The sequence below is a fragment of the Microcebus murinus genome, chromosome 16 (assembly GCF_040939455.1).
Source record: "Microcebus murinus isolate Inina chromosome 16, M.murinus_Inina_mat1.0, whole genome shotgun sequence".
Lineage (NCBI taxonomy): Eukaryota > Metazoa > Chordata > Mammalia > Primates > Cheirogaleidae > Microcebus > Microcebus murinus.
The window spans coordinates 58154728-58172550 of NC_134119.1; the positions used below are offsets into that span (position 1 = coordinate 58154728).

The 17823-nt window shown below is 63.0% G+C and overlaps 1 protein-coding gene across 1 annotated transcript in view; it reads left to right on the forward strand.

Annotated features, from left to right (window-relative positions):
* CHST8 (carbohydrate sulfotransferase 8) overlaps positions 1–14998 on the forward strand; it is a 106486-nt gene extending 91488 nt beyond the window's left edge. The window contains exons 3-4 of the mRNA XM_012775142.2: positions 12925–12962; positions 13500–14998. Of these exons, the coding sequence (XP_012630596.2) occupies positions 12925–12962; positions 13500–14609 (1148 nt within the window). The 3' untranslated portion in view covers positions 14610–14998. The remainder of the gene's footprint in view (positions 1–12924; positions 12963–13499) is intronic.
* The last annotated feature ends 2825 nt before the right edge of the window (positions 14999–17823 follow it).

Below are 17823 nucleotides of genomic sequence, written 5' to 3' on the forward strand. Positions count from 1 at the left end.
CGTTACTATTATTCCTTATCTGCCTGGAATTAGAAAGGGTTCGGAATTATATGTTCTAAAGGTTTCATTATCAAAATTTGCCAGACTTTATAAAACAAACAGAATTTTTTTTTTTGCCCTTCTGTTAATCAAAGATGGACAAGAGCTTTGTCTCCTGACCTTGCAGAGTGCTTTCAGCGCTTGGTGACAAAAGAAGCAACACCCTCCCAGCGGCCAGGGTGTCAGTGGGGCTTGCTTGCCTCTGGTTTGGAGCTGCCACCTCTGTCACCTGCGCCGCCGAGCTCAGTGTCAGGGAAGCACTCTTGCCCCAGGGGCGGCACAACCAGAGGCGGCACCTTCAGCCAGTGGGACTGGACTGGAGCCGGCCAGGGCTGTGTCGCTTCTCGGTCTCTGCCAGTCTGCCCGCCAGCTACCCAGCCCCGGACAGCCCCTGCCAGCCCCGGCCTCTGCTAGGCCTGCGTCTCAAATCAGTTCCTGTGGACCTCAGAGCCCCCTAGCTCTCCATCACCTTCCACCCTAATCACCCACTGCCCAGCTACCCATTACCACCCACCTTCCACCCATTATCCACTCTCCACCCATTATCCACCCACCACCCACCTTTCCAACCATTAGCCACCCACCACCCACCTTCCACCCACGTTCCACTCACCCACCTTCCACCCATTATCCACCCACCACCCACCTTCCACCCATTAGCCACCCACCACCCACTTTCCACCCATTAGCCACCTGCCACCCACCTTCCACCCATTATCCACCCACTCACCCCCCATCCACCCATTAGCCACCCACCACCCACCTTCCACCCATTGTCCACCCACCACCCACCTTCTACCCATTATCCACCCTACACCCACCTTCCACCCATTATCCACCCACCATCACCCATTATCCACCCACCAACCTTCCACCCACTATCCTCTGCACCATCCCCCCAGCGTCCCACCTGCCGTCCATCTGCCACCCCATGTCCCGCCTGCCGTCCATCTGCCACCCCATGCATGTCCCCGTGGTCAGTGCTCCAGCACGTCTGCCGGGAGGACACCCCCGTGGGGCACATGCGCTGCTCCCGCCCTCAGCCCCCCCGCCTCCACCTCCCAGGTAAACATGCGAGGAGCAGGGGCTGGGGCCTCACGCCCGGGAATGGCTTCCTTCCCCATCACCCCCTGATGTCACCCTGGCCCGTGACCCGGGCAGACCGTCTTGTTGCAGCATTCTAGGCTGTGGGGCTCTCCCGAGAACACACCTCTGCCTCGGGAGGGAGCGCAGCAGGCGGAATGAGCGGCCGTGTTCTGCTGGGATGCGAGTCCTTGCCCTGAAACTCCACCCACCCCAGTCCCACCTCCTCCCAACACCTTTCCCCTGTTTCGGTGCCAGGGACAGGATCGACTTTGCCACTGGGCTGGTGCCTACTGTCACAGACTTGCGGCCAGAAGGGAGCTTGAGCCGAGCCAGTGGGAACAGGGCGGAGTGCTCTGCGTGCCCCCCAAGTGTTTGCTCCCCCTGCGTGCTGGCTGCGGCCTCTGCCCTAGCTCACGGGGACAGCTGGTCCCAGCTATCGGGGCAAGGCTGACGGTGTCTCTGACGAGACCGGCTAAGGACGCAGCGGGGAAGGCAGGGCTGCTGGCGTCTCCCCGAGCCCAGGCTGGGGTCTGTGCGAGTCTACTACAGAAGCGAGCCTTGGGTTGGTCCAGTCCCTCTGAGACCTTGCTCTGCAGGCCACGGTCTCGGTGGAGAGCGGTCGCTTTCTGCCTCTCATCAGAGTGAGAGATGCCAGCCCAGGGGACACCTGCCTGTGGCCTGATCGTCACTCTTCCAAGGGGCTCAGCCCTCCAGCGCCACCCTAACCTGGCCCACCCCCGCGACTCTCGCGTGCGGACGCGGCAAGGCAGAACGCTGAAATGACATTCTAGCGACACGCGCCGCCACCCACGTGCGCGCCTCCCTCGGAGCTCGGGGTGGTGGCTTCCCGTGGATTTCTGGATTTCGGAAGTCCCTGCCGGCTCCAGCCGCAGATTCTCACAAAAGAGAGAGCGAAGGCATTCGGAGCCTCTGCCACCCCGCGGACGCTCCCCCGCGCCCGACACCGCCCGCGCCGGCACCCGCCGGCACACAGCAGCCCTGGTTCGCAGTCGGCTCCCAGACAGACGGAAAACGCGCCCGTCGCCGTTGCCAGCGTCCCCGGCGTGATTTATTGCCATCATCACAATATTTTGTTTGGAGCCGTAAACCTCCGGACATAAATCAAGTCATTAGAAGGAGCGACGTTTAATCCCGGAGAAGACGCCGCGCCGCGCTGGGCGGCTCTCGCGCAGCCAGCGAATCATTCACTCCCGGGGAGACGGGCGCGCGCCCACCTGCGCGGGCAGCTTCCCGCCCTCGCCCCGCGCAGGCGCGAAGGGCCGCAGGCTCAAGCCCGGCTGTTTCTGTTTCCCGGAGTAGCGCGCTTCGCTCCTGCAAAGAGGTGCCCAAAACGCGCGCGCGCGGCGATCCCGACTGCGGCTTCCTTCCGCTGGAGACGCACGCGGCCGGGGCCCCGCGGTGCCTGCAGTCGGCTCTCCCCGTCCTGAGAGCCTAGTCGGACTTCAAAGGAAGCAAAAAGCCCGCCTGGAGAACCTTCATCGGCTCTCCCTTCCCGGTGACCCCAGCCAGCCACACGGCCGTCACAGGGGGGCACGCTGCGTGCGCGAAGCCCGCCTCGCCTCTTCCCCAGGCTCCGCAAGCCCTGCTCCGCCCTGAAGGGAGTGTTCCCGCACCGCGGATGGCCTCTCCCCCCACGCGCCTCCACCCCTCCCCGGCAAGCCCTGGCATCGGGTTCCCCGCAAACGCGGTGCCACTTCGCAGAGTGAGGCGACACCCCCAAAATGCTGGCGAGGGGAGAACGGGGGAGGTGTCTTTGCCTTAGAAAACTTTGGCAGATTCTAAGCACGCATGACAATTCTGAACATTCCTGGTATTTCCAGTGCTCGGCGCTAATGAGGGTGGCGTTGAGCCGCGACGTGGGCACGCTTCAAGGGTGCTGGGAGTCGCGGGGCTGGGTCGTGTGACTTGCGTCTACACTGCCTCCGGAGCCCAGGCCGGCGGCCCAGAGCGGCTCATGGGCGCTGATTTCGCCCGAGCTCCCCGTGCCGTGTTTGCGGCTGAGAGCGTCTCCCTGCGGGGTACTCGGGTCTGTCTCTGACTCAGGACCACTCAGGGGCACAGCTTCCTCCCCAGCTGCCCCTCCGTCCCCACCCCACCCCCGCCTCCCTCTCTGTGAGGGTCCTGGGGGTGTCTCGTGGGGGGCTCTCCCCAGACGTGTTCCTCCTCCTCACCCCGGACACCCCTCACTCACCAAGCCCTCCAGCCCGCCTGCTTGGTTGCTCCCCAAAACCCACCTTCCCCTTCTCCCGAAGCCTGACCCCAAGCCCCGGCCAAGTTCAGGCCTCACCACTCCCCACCTGCATCAGCAGGTGAGAATCCTTCTCCGTTTTCCCGCTTCCTTTGGGCCTCGGTCTTCTCCAGCCGCCCCAGCTGCCTGCAGAATGACCTCTGAGCAGGCAGCCCTCGCGCCCCGTTCCCTCGGCCCGCAGTCAGTGCCCCAGGGCGGAGGCTGGGGCAGCTAGTGACGTGCCAAGGGCCTGTGGTCTAGGTGCGAGTGTGATGACACTTACCTGCACACCTGCACTTACCTTGCTTTTCTAGGAGAACCGACATGGCATGGCTGTGATGGGCAGTGGGAGGACAGACCGTCTGTGCCCCCATGATGGCCTGGGGCCACCCTGCTCAGCCTCCCTGATGGCTCTGTGGGGTCTGCTGCCACCCTCGGGGCGCTGGGCTGGGCAGAGCAGGCGCTGGCCGTTCAGAGGGAGCAGAAGTGGGCTCTCTCTCGGCCGGGTGTCCAGGGATGGTGGCGTCCCCACAGCCGGCCACTGCTGAGCCCGGGCTTCACGGCTGCTCTTGGGGGTCCTGCCCCGTAGAAAAGCTGGCCTGATCCTCAGGCCACGGGCCTTGGCTGGACCTGATTCTGAGTTCGAGGCCCTGCCCCGGGAGATTCAGCTCTGCGCTCCAGTGTGGACTACAGCCGCCAGACCCTCGGCAAGGAACGGCTGGACCGCTGCCAGGGCCCCCTGAGCGCTCCGGGCCGCCCCTGGCCTTGCCTTTGAGCTGCCAGACGCTTTGTTCTGTTCCGGGGCGCACAGCGTGACCCCTCAATCAAATGCAGCCGCCCTTTGGTGTTCCCTGATGCTGGAGGAGACCCCGGAGACAGGGGTGGGGGGTGGTGTCTGGAGCTGCAGCCGCCCACCCTCCCACCAAGATCGAGCTGGGGCCACCTCCTAGATGTTTACGGGAGCCCTCCTCTCCCCAAGGGGGTGTGGACTGCCTCCCCCAGGCCAGAGCCGCCTGCAGTGGGGGGCTCTTCAAAGAGGCATCAGCCAGGACGGATTTACTTTCGTGGCTCTCAGGGTATCGCAGGCAACAGCTGTGTCGGGGCTGAGAGCCCCAGGCCAGCTCAGTAATTGACGCTGAGGCCGGAACCGCGCAGCCCGGCCGGCTGGAGCGAGACTGATCATTATCGCGCAGTCCGGCCACCTTGGTAATGAGGCTGCCCCACCGGCCGGCACCAGTGGCCTGACTGCACTCAGGGGACACGAGGAGGCCCTGCCGGGGGAATCTGTCTGGGGCCAGGCTGGTGGGGGGTGCGGGTACTTTTCCTGCAAGCAGCAGCCCCTCCCTGGAGTCAGGCTCCAGCATGACTCACTGCTATTTCCTGATAACCCCATGGCAGGAATTCGCTGTTATTGAGACCAAATGAGGCCCCTTCCTGCAGAGCTGACCGGAGAGGGGTCACCAGGCACACGGTCGGCCAAGCAAGAGGAGTGGTTGGCATCCATCCGATTGGACCCACCGGGAGCAGCTGCCCAGCGCCCAAGCTGTGGCTCCCCAAGGGCCAGGAGCGGGGCAGGGCTCAGGCCCAGGCTCTGCACCCCTGCCCTGTTCCCCTCTGAGAAGTGCTGGTCCCATGCCCTCCCCGGCCCAGGAGAGCCACAGGCGGCCAACAGGCTCACGCACCGCCCCACTGCTGTGACCGGCCACCCCTCGTCCCCGTCGTCCAACCGCCCTCCCAACATCGGCACCCAGGGACCTGCAGGCATCTCAGACTGAACAGGCCCCACCCCCCACCCTCTGCAGGAAATAGCCCCAACGTGCACCCGCTGCTCAGGCCAGAAACCAGAGTCCCCTCCACACCCAGCCAGTCCCCGGGGGTCCTGCTGATGCAGCCCTGAGCTGGCCCCACTCCACGGTCACATCAGGAGCTTGAAATGTGCCGTGGCCGGAGCAATCACACCGTGGAAATCAGCAAACGCTGCGAATCAGGCTCCCCTCCCCCAACGCCCCCCCCACTGCCCAGAGAGCCGGTTGTTAGCCACTTCCCAGCACACCACCGTGCCAGTGTCGCTCCTGAAATAGTCTTCACATCTTCAGCCACTTTCCCTCATTATCCCCCGGGGCCAGGCCTCAGATGGCTACTGCCTGGCCAGTGGCAACATCCCCGGACCTCCCTTTCTGCTCTGTATTTGGCTGTGCGTCCCGAACAGTCCTTAAATTCAGAATAACTCCACAGCTTCCGGCCCTTGGAAGCCCCCCTGGGCCTCTGGCCGTGAGGTCTGGCGTCTTTCCGGAGCGGTAAGACCCTCCCCTGCCGCCCTGCTGGCGCCGCGGTCCTGCCTTTTCTTAATGCCCCTCCGCCTGCAGGCCGACCCCTTCATCCCATGAGGCTCTCTGTCATGGTGCGAGGCCACCCAGCTCTGTCCTCACTGCCTTCGGGAGCCGTCACCTGGTGCTCTGGGCCGCCAACGCCCCGTCACACGTTGCCGTTACTGCCATCACTCGGGGAATCGCTATCCAGCCCTCGTTTCCCGGCTAGACGGGACACTCCATGAGGGTGGGGCCACGATCGTCCCACTGCTGGCCAAGACTCTGTCGCCGGGGCCTGAGACACTGCCTGGCGCGTACAGGAGCTCGGCGAGTGTCGGTGCAGGGCGGCGAGGGCGCCTGCATGGCTGGTGCCACGGCTCCTTCTTTCTCCTGCCTGTGTTTCTGGCCCGTGTGTGCTGGAAGAACCCATGAAGGAAGACAAGGCGCGATCTCTGAGCCACGTGCCAGGGACTCCCGGAAACCACACGGGGCCGTGAACACACACACTGCCCACCCAGGGCACGCCACACCATGCACAGCAGGAAGCATGCACCTGCGCCGCACACGCGTGTGCACGGCGTGACAGGTCATAGCAGCCAAGTCCAGCCCGTGCCGCATGCACTGTGCGGGGGGTTGCCGGCACGGGGGTGCTGGGACCACACGCACCCACAGAGCTCCGAGGGAGTCGCTGCAGCTGTGGAGACAGAGGAGCAGGAGCTGAGGACCCTCCCTGTGGACAGCAGGGGCACACGAGGGGGAGCCCGGGACTCCCCTCCCCCACACAGTGACGGGCAGGTGGCAGCTGTGCAGCGGCGGACAGCTGTTGGGTTTGCAGACTGGCTAAGCGGCTGACTGGCTGACTGACAGCCTCGCCGATGCCGACTCCCTGACAGCTCCGAGGAGACTCGCAGCCGGGGCTGAGCTGACAGGGAGCCACTCAGCTGAATCCGGATCCTAATCACAGAGGCGAGGGGACAGGATCGTTAAACAAAACAAGGAGCAGTCAGAGCCGGCAGGTGTCCACCCGCCCATGGCGGGAAGATTCCCGCTCCCCACCCTGCAGACACTTCCCGGAGTCCCGCGCTGGGGGCAGGAGTTTGGGGGTTTGGGGACTCAGCTGGCACAAAGAAAACCGAGCAGCGGGCACGCCAGCAACTGACAGCTCTCACGTAGCGGCTGCTCGCCGAGCCTCGTTTCCTGGGCGCGGTCCTGGACTTGCGAGATGCAGTTAGCTCCTTTTCCAGGTGGAACAGCTCAGCAAGGTCGAGGAGTTTGCCCAAGAACACACAGCAACGTGCGTACATTCTCTGGTCTTTTTTGACATGCTGACCCTCCCCGAAGGCTGCGACTCAGGGTGGACTCCCCAGGTGAGGGGACCACAAGCCCCTGCTCTGGTCTGAGCCAGAGATCGGGGGTCACTGAGTGACCCCGCTGTGGCTGAGTCTGGTTGTCTAAGAGGAAACGGGGAGAAGCCCGCCCGGAGCTCGAGGGGCGAGGGCAGAGGTTGCCGCAGGTCTGCGCGCTGCACCCACCGCCCGGAAGTGTCCGACGGGCGCCTCACCTCTGTCCACGCTTGGCCACAGGCCACCTTTGCGGCACAGGGACAGTCGGCAGCTGTGTCTGGGGCAGCCCCGCCTGGAACCCCATTTACCTGTCCTGGGCCCTCGGGCAGCAGGGGTGGGCATGGCTGTGACAAAGGCTACTATGCCCTGGGGACCCAGAAGAGAATTTAGCAAGTTGAATTCTCTTGTAAACACAAGTGAGAATTTTTTTTTTTTTTTTTGAGACAGAGTCTCACTCTGTTGCCCAGGCTAGAGTGAGTGCCATGGCGTCAGCCTAGCTCACAGCAACCTCAAACTCCTGGGCTCAAGTGATCCTCCTGCTTCAGCCTCCCGAGTAGCTGGGACTACAGCCATGTGCCACTGTGCCCGGCCAATTTTTTCTATTTTTAGTTGATTGGGCTAATTTCTTTCTATTTTTAGTAGAGATGGGGTCTCGCTCTTGCTCAGGCCGGTCTCAAACTCCTGAGCTCAAGCAGTCCTCCTGCCTCGGCCTCCCAGAGTGCTAGGGAATTCAGACGTGAGCCACCACGCCCGGCCCACAAGTGAGAATTTGAAACTTTTCTCTGAACTCTGCGCCGTGAGTCCAGGCCGCCCTCCGACTGCTAAGTGTGTGGGAACTTGGCTTTTGCAGCTAATCTGCATATTGACAACCTGCCCCAGATAGAGGTGGCATTTCACAGTGAGGCAGTCGGAGGCCAATCAGGGCAGTTTGTCCTTGACCTGGCCACCAGCAGAGACCTCACAAGGGCAGGGCCTGAGCTGGTGGGAGGAGAGACTGAGGAGCTCCGGTACCCTGGCTGGTGGGGGGAGGAGAGCTAGGTTTCAGGACCGCCCGGCTGGGCCTGGGGCTGGACAGACTCCAGGGCTGGGGCCGCCCACCTGTATCTGACCGTGCGGCCAGTACCTGCCTCCCAGACACGCGGGCCCTTCCTAGGCTGGGCTGGAATTCTGCAGGGTGCAGCCTGACACCCATGCCCACCTCCAAGGCCAGCTCTCAGTCCCAGCAGCTCCGGACTTCTTCCTACAAGCATTTATTGAGCTCCTGCTATGTGCCTGGCACGGTGCCAGACTGACCCCGACAGACAAGACACGGCCCTCCCCCAAGCTCAGGGGCCGACAGCCTGTGCTGCCCGGGACAACAGTGTCCAGTCCCACCAGATGCCACTGTAGGGAGCCTAGGCTGGGACCAACTCTCGGACACGGAGCCCTGCACGTGCTGGGGACAAAGATGCAGTCAGGGCTTCGCCTTCAGTGTCCCCCGTCTCGGGCTGGGCTGAGCCTAGGGAAGCGGCCAAACGCCCTGGAAGCTCCCGGGCCAGTTGAGCATGCAGTGCAATGGGTGGGAGGTGGCCTGCCACGTGGGCTCAGCCACTAGGAGGCCAGAAGCGCAAAAGTGGCACCCACCTCATGGCTCTCCTGCCCCCAGTTCTCTGCCACGCCTGTCCCTCTGCATTTGACCTGGTTATTAAGAAACCGACAGCCGGGCGTAGTGGCTCACGCCTGTACTCCCAGCACTCTGGGAGGCCGAGGCGGGAGGATCGCTCGAGGTCAGGAGTTTGAGACCAGCCTGAGCAAGAGCGAGACCCCTTCTCTACTATAAATAGTAATAAATTAATTGGCTAACTAATATATATAGAAAAAACTAGCCGGGCATGGTGGTGCATGCCTGCAGTCCCAGCTACTCATGAGCCAAGAGGATCGCTTGAGCCCAAGAGTTTGAGGTTGCTGTGAGCTAGGCTGACACTATGGCACTCTAGCCCAGGCAACAAAGTGAGACTCTGTCTCAAAAAAAAAAGAAAGAAAGTAAAAGAAACTGGCCTCGCTCACTCGCGCCAGCCTTTGCCCGGCCCTAGCTGGCAGCAAGGAAGCCTTCCAGCCACACGCCGGGAAGAAAACCTTCAGCCCACAGAGAGTCCACAGCGCGGGACATCTGGCAGCCCCAATAACTCACGCTTGTTTGTTCCCACCGACGCTCACTCTTATCGGAGTGCATGTGTTTCAGCCTCCCTACGAATGTCACCTGCCCAGAGAGAGAACGTGGCTGTTTATTTCCTGCCGTGTGGGGGGATGGAGCTCCCCTGCAGATATCAAGGACGGTGACGCAGACTCTGAAAGCAAAGTGTGTGTGGCTGGCCTTGGAGTCCCTGTCGCAGGGGCGGAGGTGGGGGGGGGATGCTTGGCAGCTCTGGTAGCCTTGGATGGAAGAGGAGACTGGGCGCTGAGCCTCGTGTTGCTCTGATTGTATCTAGATTTTCTGTTTATTTGGGGGCCTTGCAGGGGCTGGTGTGGTTATGTTAAGGCCAAATCCTCTCCCTTTTTCATAAGCCCCCCACAGCACTGGTACTAGTGACTCCTGGTGGCAAACCTTCCCCGTCCTCGCCGGCCCTTGGCTGTCCTCCCGGCAGCTGTCCAGGGTCCTGAAGAACAGCCCATGCGGAATGTGCAGGCCCAGCCCCAGACACCCAGGGCTCCTGGCTTTTTTCCCCCTCGCTTAGCTGTGGGGAGGTTTTGCTCCAGTCTTTATCTGAGCAGTGCAAGGAAGGGCAGCGGCCTCCATGGGAAAAGTGGGGACACCGGGCCCTTGGCCAGGGGGAGAGCCCTTTGTATTTCCTTCACTACCATGTTTCCCCGAAAATAAGACCTACCCATAAAATAAGCCCTGGCAGGATTTCTAAGCATTCGTGCAAATAGAAGCCCTACCTGAAAATAAGCCCTGGTGACGGGCGTGGCTGCGCGGCGCATCTCCACAACCCGTGCGTGTCATTGCTGGGCGGTAAGGAAGACGAGCAGCCCTTCTCATCTGCCCCATGAGAGCTCTGTGGCTCGACAGGAGAGATCGGGGCCAATGGTTCTAGAGGAAATAGAGTCGCAAGACATTCAGGATGGGATTCGGGGTTTGGAGAGTGATGATGATGTTCCAGAAGAAGACGGCTTCACTCTATTTGAACAAATGTAGATTGTTGTACCGTACTTAAAAAAAAAAAAAAAAACACAGGCCCTAGGTGTCTTCTTGAGGAAAAATAAATATAAGACCCTGTCTTATTTTCAGGGAAACACAGGACTTTTCTGTCTTGATGCAAAAGTGGCCTTGTGCAGATGGGGTTAATCTGTGCCCAGCAAGCTGCCGTAAGGGTCAGGAACATGCTGCTTGTGGCAGAGCCCCAGGCTGCAGGTCAGGCGTGTTACTGCTGTCTGTTACCAGATCTGTCATTGTCCACGAGACAATTCTGCCTTCAAAGGGGGCAGTTGCAGCCAGGTCAGCTCTGTGAGCTGATGTCGCCAAGAGGTCAGGAGACCCACCCAGCCCTGGGCTCTGACCTGGCTAGCCTTAGAGGGGGCCAACCTTGGGAACTACCTTATGGCTCAAAGTCTGGGGGTCCAAGAGACAGAGCCCTCCTGTCCGGTCTGCACAGATGAAACGGGACAGCACCCGCAGCCCACCCACCGCCCTCCCAGGCTGTGGGGACAGTGCCAGGGGGAGGTGACAGCCTCAGGGGCCGCAGCACCTGCTCTTCTGACTTCCGCCACTGGCAGGCCGCCTTTTGGAAGTGGCTCCTCAGCCCCCCTCTTGGCCAGACCTGGCGTGACTCATTGCTGCACAAAGGAATATAAATAAGTGCCATCACACCTTGACGAGTTGACAGCAGTGACAAGCACAGTAAATTCCCGTATCTGAGACTCCGAGGAGGAGAAGTGATTTAGCAGAGCCAGCTGCCGTCACCAGGAGAAAATAATTAAGTAAACCGGGCTGTGCAGAGGGACACTGAGCTGTACAGCAGTCCCTTCTGGGGACGGGGGCTGTCGTCGTGGGCTGCAGGGGAGAAGCCCCGCATGCCAGAGGGAAATGAGCGTGGGAGGCTCGTGCTGGAGGTGGCTGCAGTGTAGACCGGTGAGGACGAGGATGGAAATAGGCTCTGGGCTGCAAGAGGGGACCTTGGTGAGGGGCTTGGTTCTAACAGGCGCCTCTCAAGCCAGGTCTCCACCGCCCACGCCCCGTACCGGAAGGTGCAGCCAGTTCTGCACGCAGCTTCCTCTCAGCCTCCGAGGATGAGTCTAGAAGGCCTGTTTCGGAGCTTGCTCACATGTGCACACACACGCATGCACATATAAGCTTGGAAAGGTGGGGAACGCTCTGCCCTTTGCCCTGGGAGGGGCACCCCTTTGCTCCCAGCCCAAAGGAATGAGCAGAAGACAGAGGAAATGTGCCCAAGTTCTGCCTTCATTTCTGCTTCTCTTGAAACTTGAGGAAGTTTCCAGCAAACTCTGGGACTTGAGGCTTGGCAGCCCAGGGGGGAACTTGCACCCTGCTCCTCGCTTGCTACTGAATGCAGGATATTTGTGGGCACAGCCTCAGACTGTCGGGGTCCAGCACTGGCTGACTCTGCAAAACCAGAGCCCACGGAGAGACCTGCCAAGTCTCTGGGTCAGGGAAGACCTGGGTGTCCCCCGGCCAGCTAGGCTTCCAGCCACCAGGCCTCTGTCTAGTACAAAGAGGTGGCAGTGCAGGGAAAGTCCTGGGCCACTAGTGCCACCCTTCCCTCCCCAGGAAGCAGCCAGGGTTTGGGCAGGCATGGCTGGGCGCAGGCCCCCATATGCCGGCTGGAAGTTCCAGTTCTGCTTGTGAAAGGGGCAGCTGGCTCTGATTATGACTGGACTGGCTTTTGGCAAAGCCTCAGAGCAAAAACGTCCACCCACTGGGCACAGGAGCAGAAAGGGCCCCTGACACCCCGATGGGCAGGCAGGGAATGGGGAAGGAAGGAGGCCCACGCTCTTCTAAACAGATTCCCTCAAGGGGACATGTCCTTGTCCTCCTGGGACCTTCCCCCAAAGCCACCATGTAGAGTGGGAAGCAGAATCCTCTCCTGTGGCCAGAGAGGCTCCCCTTACCTGAGCCTGTTACCCTGGGGGACCCCGGCTCAGCCTAGCTGAGGGGCCTCTTTGGTGGGCAGAGGGGAACATTCCAGAATATGACCAATGATGCATTGATCTCTGTCTTCCCCAAGTCGCCAGTAAGTCACTCTGCCTGGGCTCTGCTCAGCCTTTGGAGACCAGGGTGAGCCAGACGTGGGCAGTTCACCCCCCCCCAGAGCCCCAGGGCCAGCTGGGGAGGCCAAAACCACAAAGCAAGTGCCCAAGGTGGGGGCTCCTTTAAAGCGGGAGGCAGGGAGCGTGTCCCATTCCCAGGCCCGGGTGTGCAGAGGTGCACGTGTGAATGTGTCCGGCTCCAGGACAGAGAGCGTGGACCAGACCCAGGCGTGGCTGCCGGGGCGGTGTGGGGAGAGGATGGACAGGGCTTTCTGAGGGACTGAGCGAGCGAAGTGGGAGGTGGCCCGTGAGACCCTGGCTGCCCCTCTGGGCAGGTGTGTGGGCGCACCCGGGCAGGGCGCCTGGCCAACCTTCCCGGTCACATGGGGAGGTGTGACGTGGAGACTTGAGGGTCAGCTGGGAGCCAGTGGGACGGTGTTGGGGCTGCACCCCCATTTTCTGTGTGGGTGGGGGATGGAGGAGCTCTGGCACTGAGCCACGGCCCCTCCCCCTGCCCTTAGAACCCCTTTTCCCAGACCCCATGCCAGGCCACCTGCGGCCTGGGCGTCCACCATCAAGAACCCCTAAGCAGGCCCCTGGGAGCCACGTGGTCCTTCCGCTGCTAACACTGCCCTCTCCTCTGTTTGCTTTCCAGGAATAAAGTTCAGCATCCGGCCGGAGCAGCCCCACAACGTACGTCTGAGCCTCAGATAAATCTCGGCGCACAGCCTGGGGGAGCTGGGGAGGGCAGGGAGGAAAATGTGGAGCTCGCGCTGAGTCCGTTCTTGGAAAGAAAGATGTGCCCAGGCTTTCCCGGGAGACTTGGGAACAAAGCCCGGGCTTTGGACCCATCATGAATTTCCCTGTCCTGTTAGGTGGCTGCTCTGCGCTCTGCCTGCGAGTAGGCGCGGTAAATCTCAGCCGCAGCCCTCAGGCCACCAGGCGCAGGTTCCTGGGGGGACCGCGCCATCTGGTGGCCAAAGCGACACTTGCACTCAGGCCCCGCACTCGTGGCTGGACGTGGCCGGCGGAGCAGAGGGGGGGCCCTTGGGTGCTGGGCCAGGGTTCAGAGGGGTCACACCTGCAGGGCCAGCCTGTCCCCCTCACTCGGGAAAAGACCCAGGCCACAAAGGGGGCAGGAACCCCAGCCGCAGGGAGGGCCTGGCGTGTGTGACCCCCAGTGCCCCCTTGCCCTGTCCACCCAGGTAACCCTTTCTCTTCTTGCCCCAGGCCCTGCCCCCACAAGGCAGTTCTCAGGATGGTGACTCGATGGCACCCACAGAGAAGGGCACCCGAGACTCGTCCAGCCGGGACCCGGGGGGCCTCCACCTGCAGGTGCCCGGGCAGCACCAGCCCCTGCCGGAGAGCGGCGCCCGGATGCGGCTCCGGCAGCGCCGCCGCCGGCTGCTCATCAAGAGGACGACAGGTGCGGCGGCCGCCGCGACCAACGGCTCGGGCGGGACCGCGGTGCAGCCGGGCCCGGGGACCCCGGACGGCCGCCGGGCAGGGCTGCAGCAGAGCCAGCGGGAGCGCAAGCGGCTCATGCAGGAGGCGTGCGCCAAGTACCGGGCGAGCAGCAGCCGGCGCGCCGTCACGCCCCGCCACGTGTCCCGCATCTTCGTGGAGGACCGCCACCGCGTGCTGTACTGCGAGGTGCCCAAGGCGGGCTGCTCCAACTGGAAGCGCGTGCTCATGGTGCTGGCGGGGCTGGCCTCGTCCGCCGCCGACATCCAGCACAACACGGTGCACTACGGCGGCGCGCTGCGGCGCCTGGACACCTTCGACCGCCAGGGCATCCTGCACCGCCTGGGCACCTACACCAAGATGCTCTTCGTGCGCGAGCCCTTCGAGAGGCTGGTCTCCGCCTTCCGCGACAAGTTCGAGCACCCCAACAGCTACTACCACCCTGTGTTCGGCAAGGCCATCCTGGCGCGGTACCGGGCCAACGCGTCGCGCGAGGCGCTGCGCACGGGCGCCGGCGTGCGCTTCCCCGAGTTCGTGCAGTACCTGCTGGACGTGCACCGGCCGGTGGGCATGGACATCCACTGGGACCACGTCAGCCGCCTCTGCAGCCCCTGCCTCATCGACTACGACTTCGTGGGCAAGTTCGAGAGCATGGAGGACGACGCCAACTTCTTCCTGAGCCTGATCCGCGCGCCGCGGAACCTGACCTTCCCCCGCTTCAAGGACCGGCACTCGCAGGAGGCGCGGACCACGGCCGGGATCACGCACCGGTACTTCGCGCAGCTCTCCGCCCTGCAGCGGCAGCGCGCCTACGACTTCTACTACATGGACTACCTGATGTTCAACTACTCCAAGCCCTTCGCCGACCTGTACTGAAGGGCCGGCCGCCCCCCTGCGCGCAGGGGCGTCCCCCCGCCGTGGTGCCTCGCCAGGGCCGGAGACGTTCCCAGAGCCAGGAGGAGCGGTGGCTGCGGGATGCGGCAAGCCCAGGTGGGGACAGAGGCCCCGCCCTTGGATGGGGACCCTGGCCCTTGTCCTGCGCCCGCTTCCTCCCGCCGTGGCCGAGGGAGGTGCTGGGCCACCCCAGGAGCTCAGCCCGGAGTTAGGTGACCAGGGAAGCCGGAGGCCTGCGACGAGGCCCCAGCGGCGAGGGGCTCCCTGTGGTCCCCTGAGCATTGCCTTGTACCAAACCACGTGGTTTGCAGCTTTTGTATGACCCCAGGGAGGGGTGTTCTCTTGGATTGAGGTTCCCAATAAAGCACATGGTTTCCATAGCAGCAGTGTCTACTACTCTGGTGGTGGGGAGGGGACATGGACCCCTCCCACGCTTTCTGGAACTCTTCCTGCCTCCCCGGGATGGCCTGACCAGGCACCAACACCCCGTGCTGCAGGGCAGGAGCGCCCCGGGAGGGGGCAGGGGGCCCAGGGCTGCCACGTGGGCGGCGTGGCTCTCCAGGTGTCTTGAGGCCAATAGCCTCCCGTCTCAGGGCCTCCACCGATTTTATCCTCTGGTGCACCCCTCCGTGGGGGGTGGGGGGACACAGGCCCGCGGGTGGCTTTGCTTCACCGCCCCTTCTCCCTGGGCCCTTTCCTCTCCGAGGAGCACGCAAGGCCAATCAGGGGGATGTCCTCCCGGCACCCCCTCCCCTCCCTCTGCAAGTGCAGGGGGCCCAGGGCTGGGCACGGGGGTGCAGGAATGGGCAGGGTGGGAGCTGGTGGGGGGTGGTCTGGGCTCAAATGACGCTGCCCCCGTCTCCAGGGCCCTGTGGGGACGGGTACAACGACTTCTGGGCGAGGAATAAGCAGGTGCCCAGGGGGCCCCGGGCTTAGGGAGGGGACAATGTTGGCCCCAGCTGCTCCGCTGGAGGACGCCTGCTCCCGCCCACTGGCCCAGGCTGGGGAGGGTGTGCCAGCCCTGGGCACCGGTTCTTCCCACCTGCCCAGCCGGGGTGAGGCTGCGCCGCCCCGACTCCTCGCCCTGCCCACAGGGACACTTCGCACAAGGGCCTCCGCTGTGAGGGGGCTGCAGAGGGTGGCCGGGGGCTGGGCTGGGCGGGGGTCACCAGGGAACAGACACCTTTGCCCTCCCACCCAGGCGGCCTCAGGAGGAGGAGCGGAGAGTGCGGGCTGGGGGTCTCAGGAGCTCTTGGAGCTGGGGCAGGGGGCAGGGGACAGAGGAGAGTCATTCCTAGCCGGGGTGTGCTGGCTTGCAGCAGGTGGCCCACGTGCCTCTCCCAGCAGCCCTGTCCTGTGTGCCTGGCCCTATGTGGCAGGGGAGGAGACTGAGGCACAGGTGAGCTTAGCCAGAGCTGCAGCCCCAGAGATGCACACCTGTGAAGGTGGGGCTGCACACCTGTGGAGGTGGGGCTGCACACCTGTGGAGGTAGGGGCTGCACACCTGTGGAGGGGGGGCTGCACACCTGTGGAGGTAGGGGCTGCACACCTGTGGAGGTGGGGCTGCACACCTGTGGAGGTAGGGGCTGCACACCTGTGGAGGTGGGGCTGCACACCTGTGGAGGTAGGGGCTGCACACCTGTGGAGGTGGGGCTGCACACCTGTGGAGAGGGGCTGCACACCTGTGGAGGGGGGGCTGCACACCTGTGGAGGTAGGGGCTGCACACCTGTGGAGGTAGGGGCTGCACACCTGTGGAGGTGGGGCCGGGATTGCACCCAAGCAGCCTGGCTGGGCCTCTCGCCTTCCTGCTGCTGCCTGTACCCCCTTGGTGTCTTTGCGGTCTGTGGGAGTAGGAGGGGAGGGGGAGGGGAGGGGAGGGGAGGGGGAGGAGATGGGAGGGGGAGGGAGGGGAGGGGAAGAGAGGGGGAGGAGAGGGGGAGGGGAGGGGGAGGATGGGGAAGGAGTCCACAGGCGCAGTGACTAGCCTTAGCCACCAGATGGAGCCACGTCCTCACTCCTGAGCAGCGGCCTGCGCATCCCCGGCCGGGCCACGCGGTGGCAGCAGCGCCCCAGCTGCGGGCTCCAGGTGGGCGTCGCGACCCGCAGACCCGCAGACCCTCCCCCACCCCTGCTGCCGCTCCCTGTCCTCCCCCCTCCCGGCCGTGGGGTCCCGGGGTCCCGCCTCTCGGGTGTCTCCAGGCAGACCCCGGAGGTTCCTCGCAAACCCGCCCGTCCCGGCACCAAGCCCCAAACAGCCCAGCGCCCGCGCCCCTCACTGGACCCGATGCAGGGCCACCCACCCCGCGGGGCCTGTCCCCGCGTCCACGACGGTGCCAGGCCTCCTGCGACCTCGACCACGACGCGCACACGCACAAACACAGATGCACCAGACACACGCAGACACGCCTGCACACACAGACACACAGTCACACACACACGCACGCAGACACGCAGACATCCATGCACACAGATCCAGGTGCACACGGACACACAGACCCACACACGTGCACAGACACGCAGACACACACGGAACCCACGTGCAACGTGCACAGCTCAGGGAGGCGCCTCTTAATGCGTTGACCCCACGGCGGGGACCAGGAAGTCCCCGCGGTCTCGGGTCAAGTGCCTGCACTTTCTGCACAGCCCTGCCCGACCCGTGCGTGCACTCTCACACACTCACTCACACTCACTCACACACACACACACTCACACTCACACACTCACACACACTCACACTCTCACACACACACTCACACACACACTCTCACACACACTCACACACACTCACACACTCACTCACACACTCACTCACACACTCACACGCTCACTCACACACACACTCTCACACACTCACACACACTAACACACAGTCACACTCACACTCACACTCACACACAGTCACACACACTCACACACACTCACACACACACACTCACACACACACAGTCACACACACTCACACACACACACTCACACACACAGTCACACACACTCACACACACACTCTCACACACTCACACACACTAACACACAGTCACACTCACACTCACACTCACACACAGTCACACACACTCACACACAGTCACACACACTCACACACACTCACACACACACTCACACACACACAGTCACACACACTCACACTCTCACACACACTCACACACACACACACTCACACACACACAGTCACACACT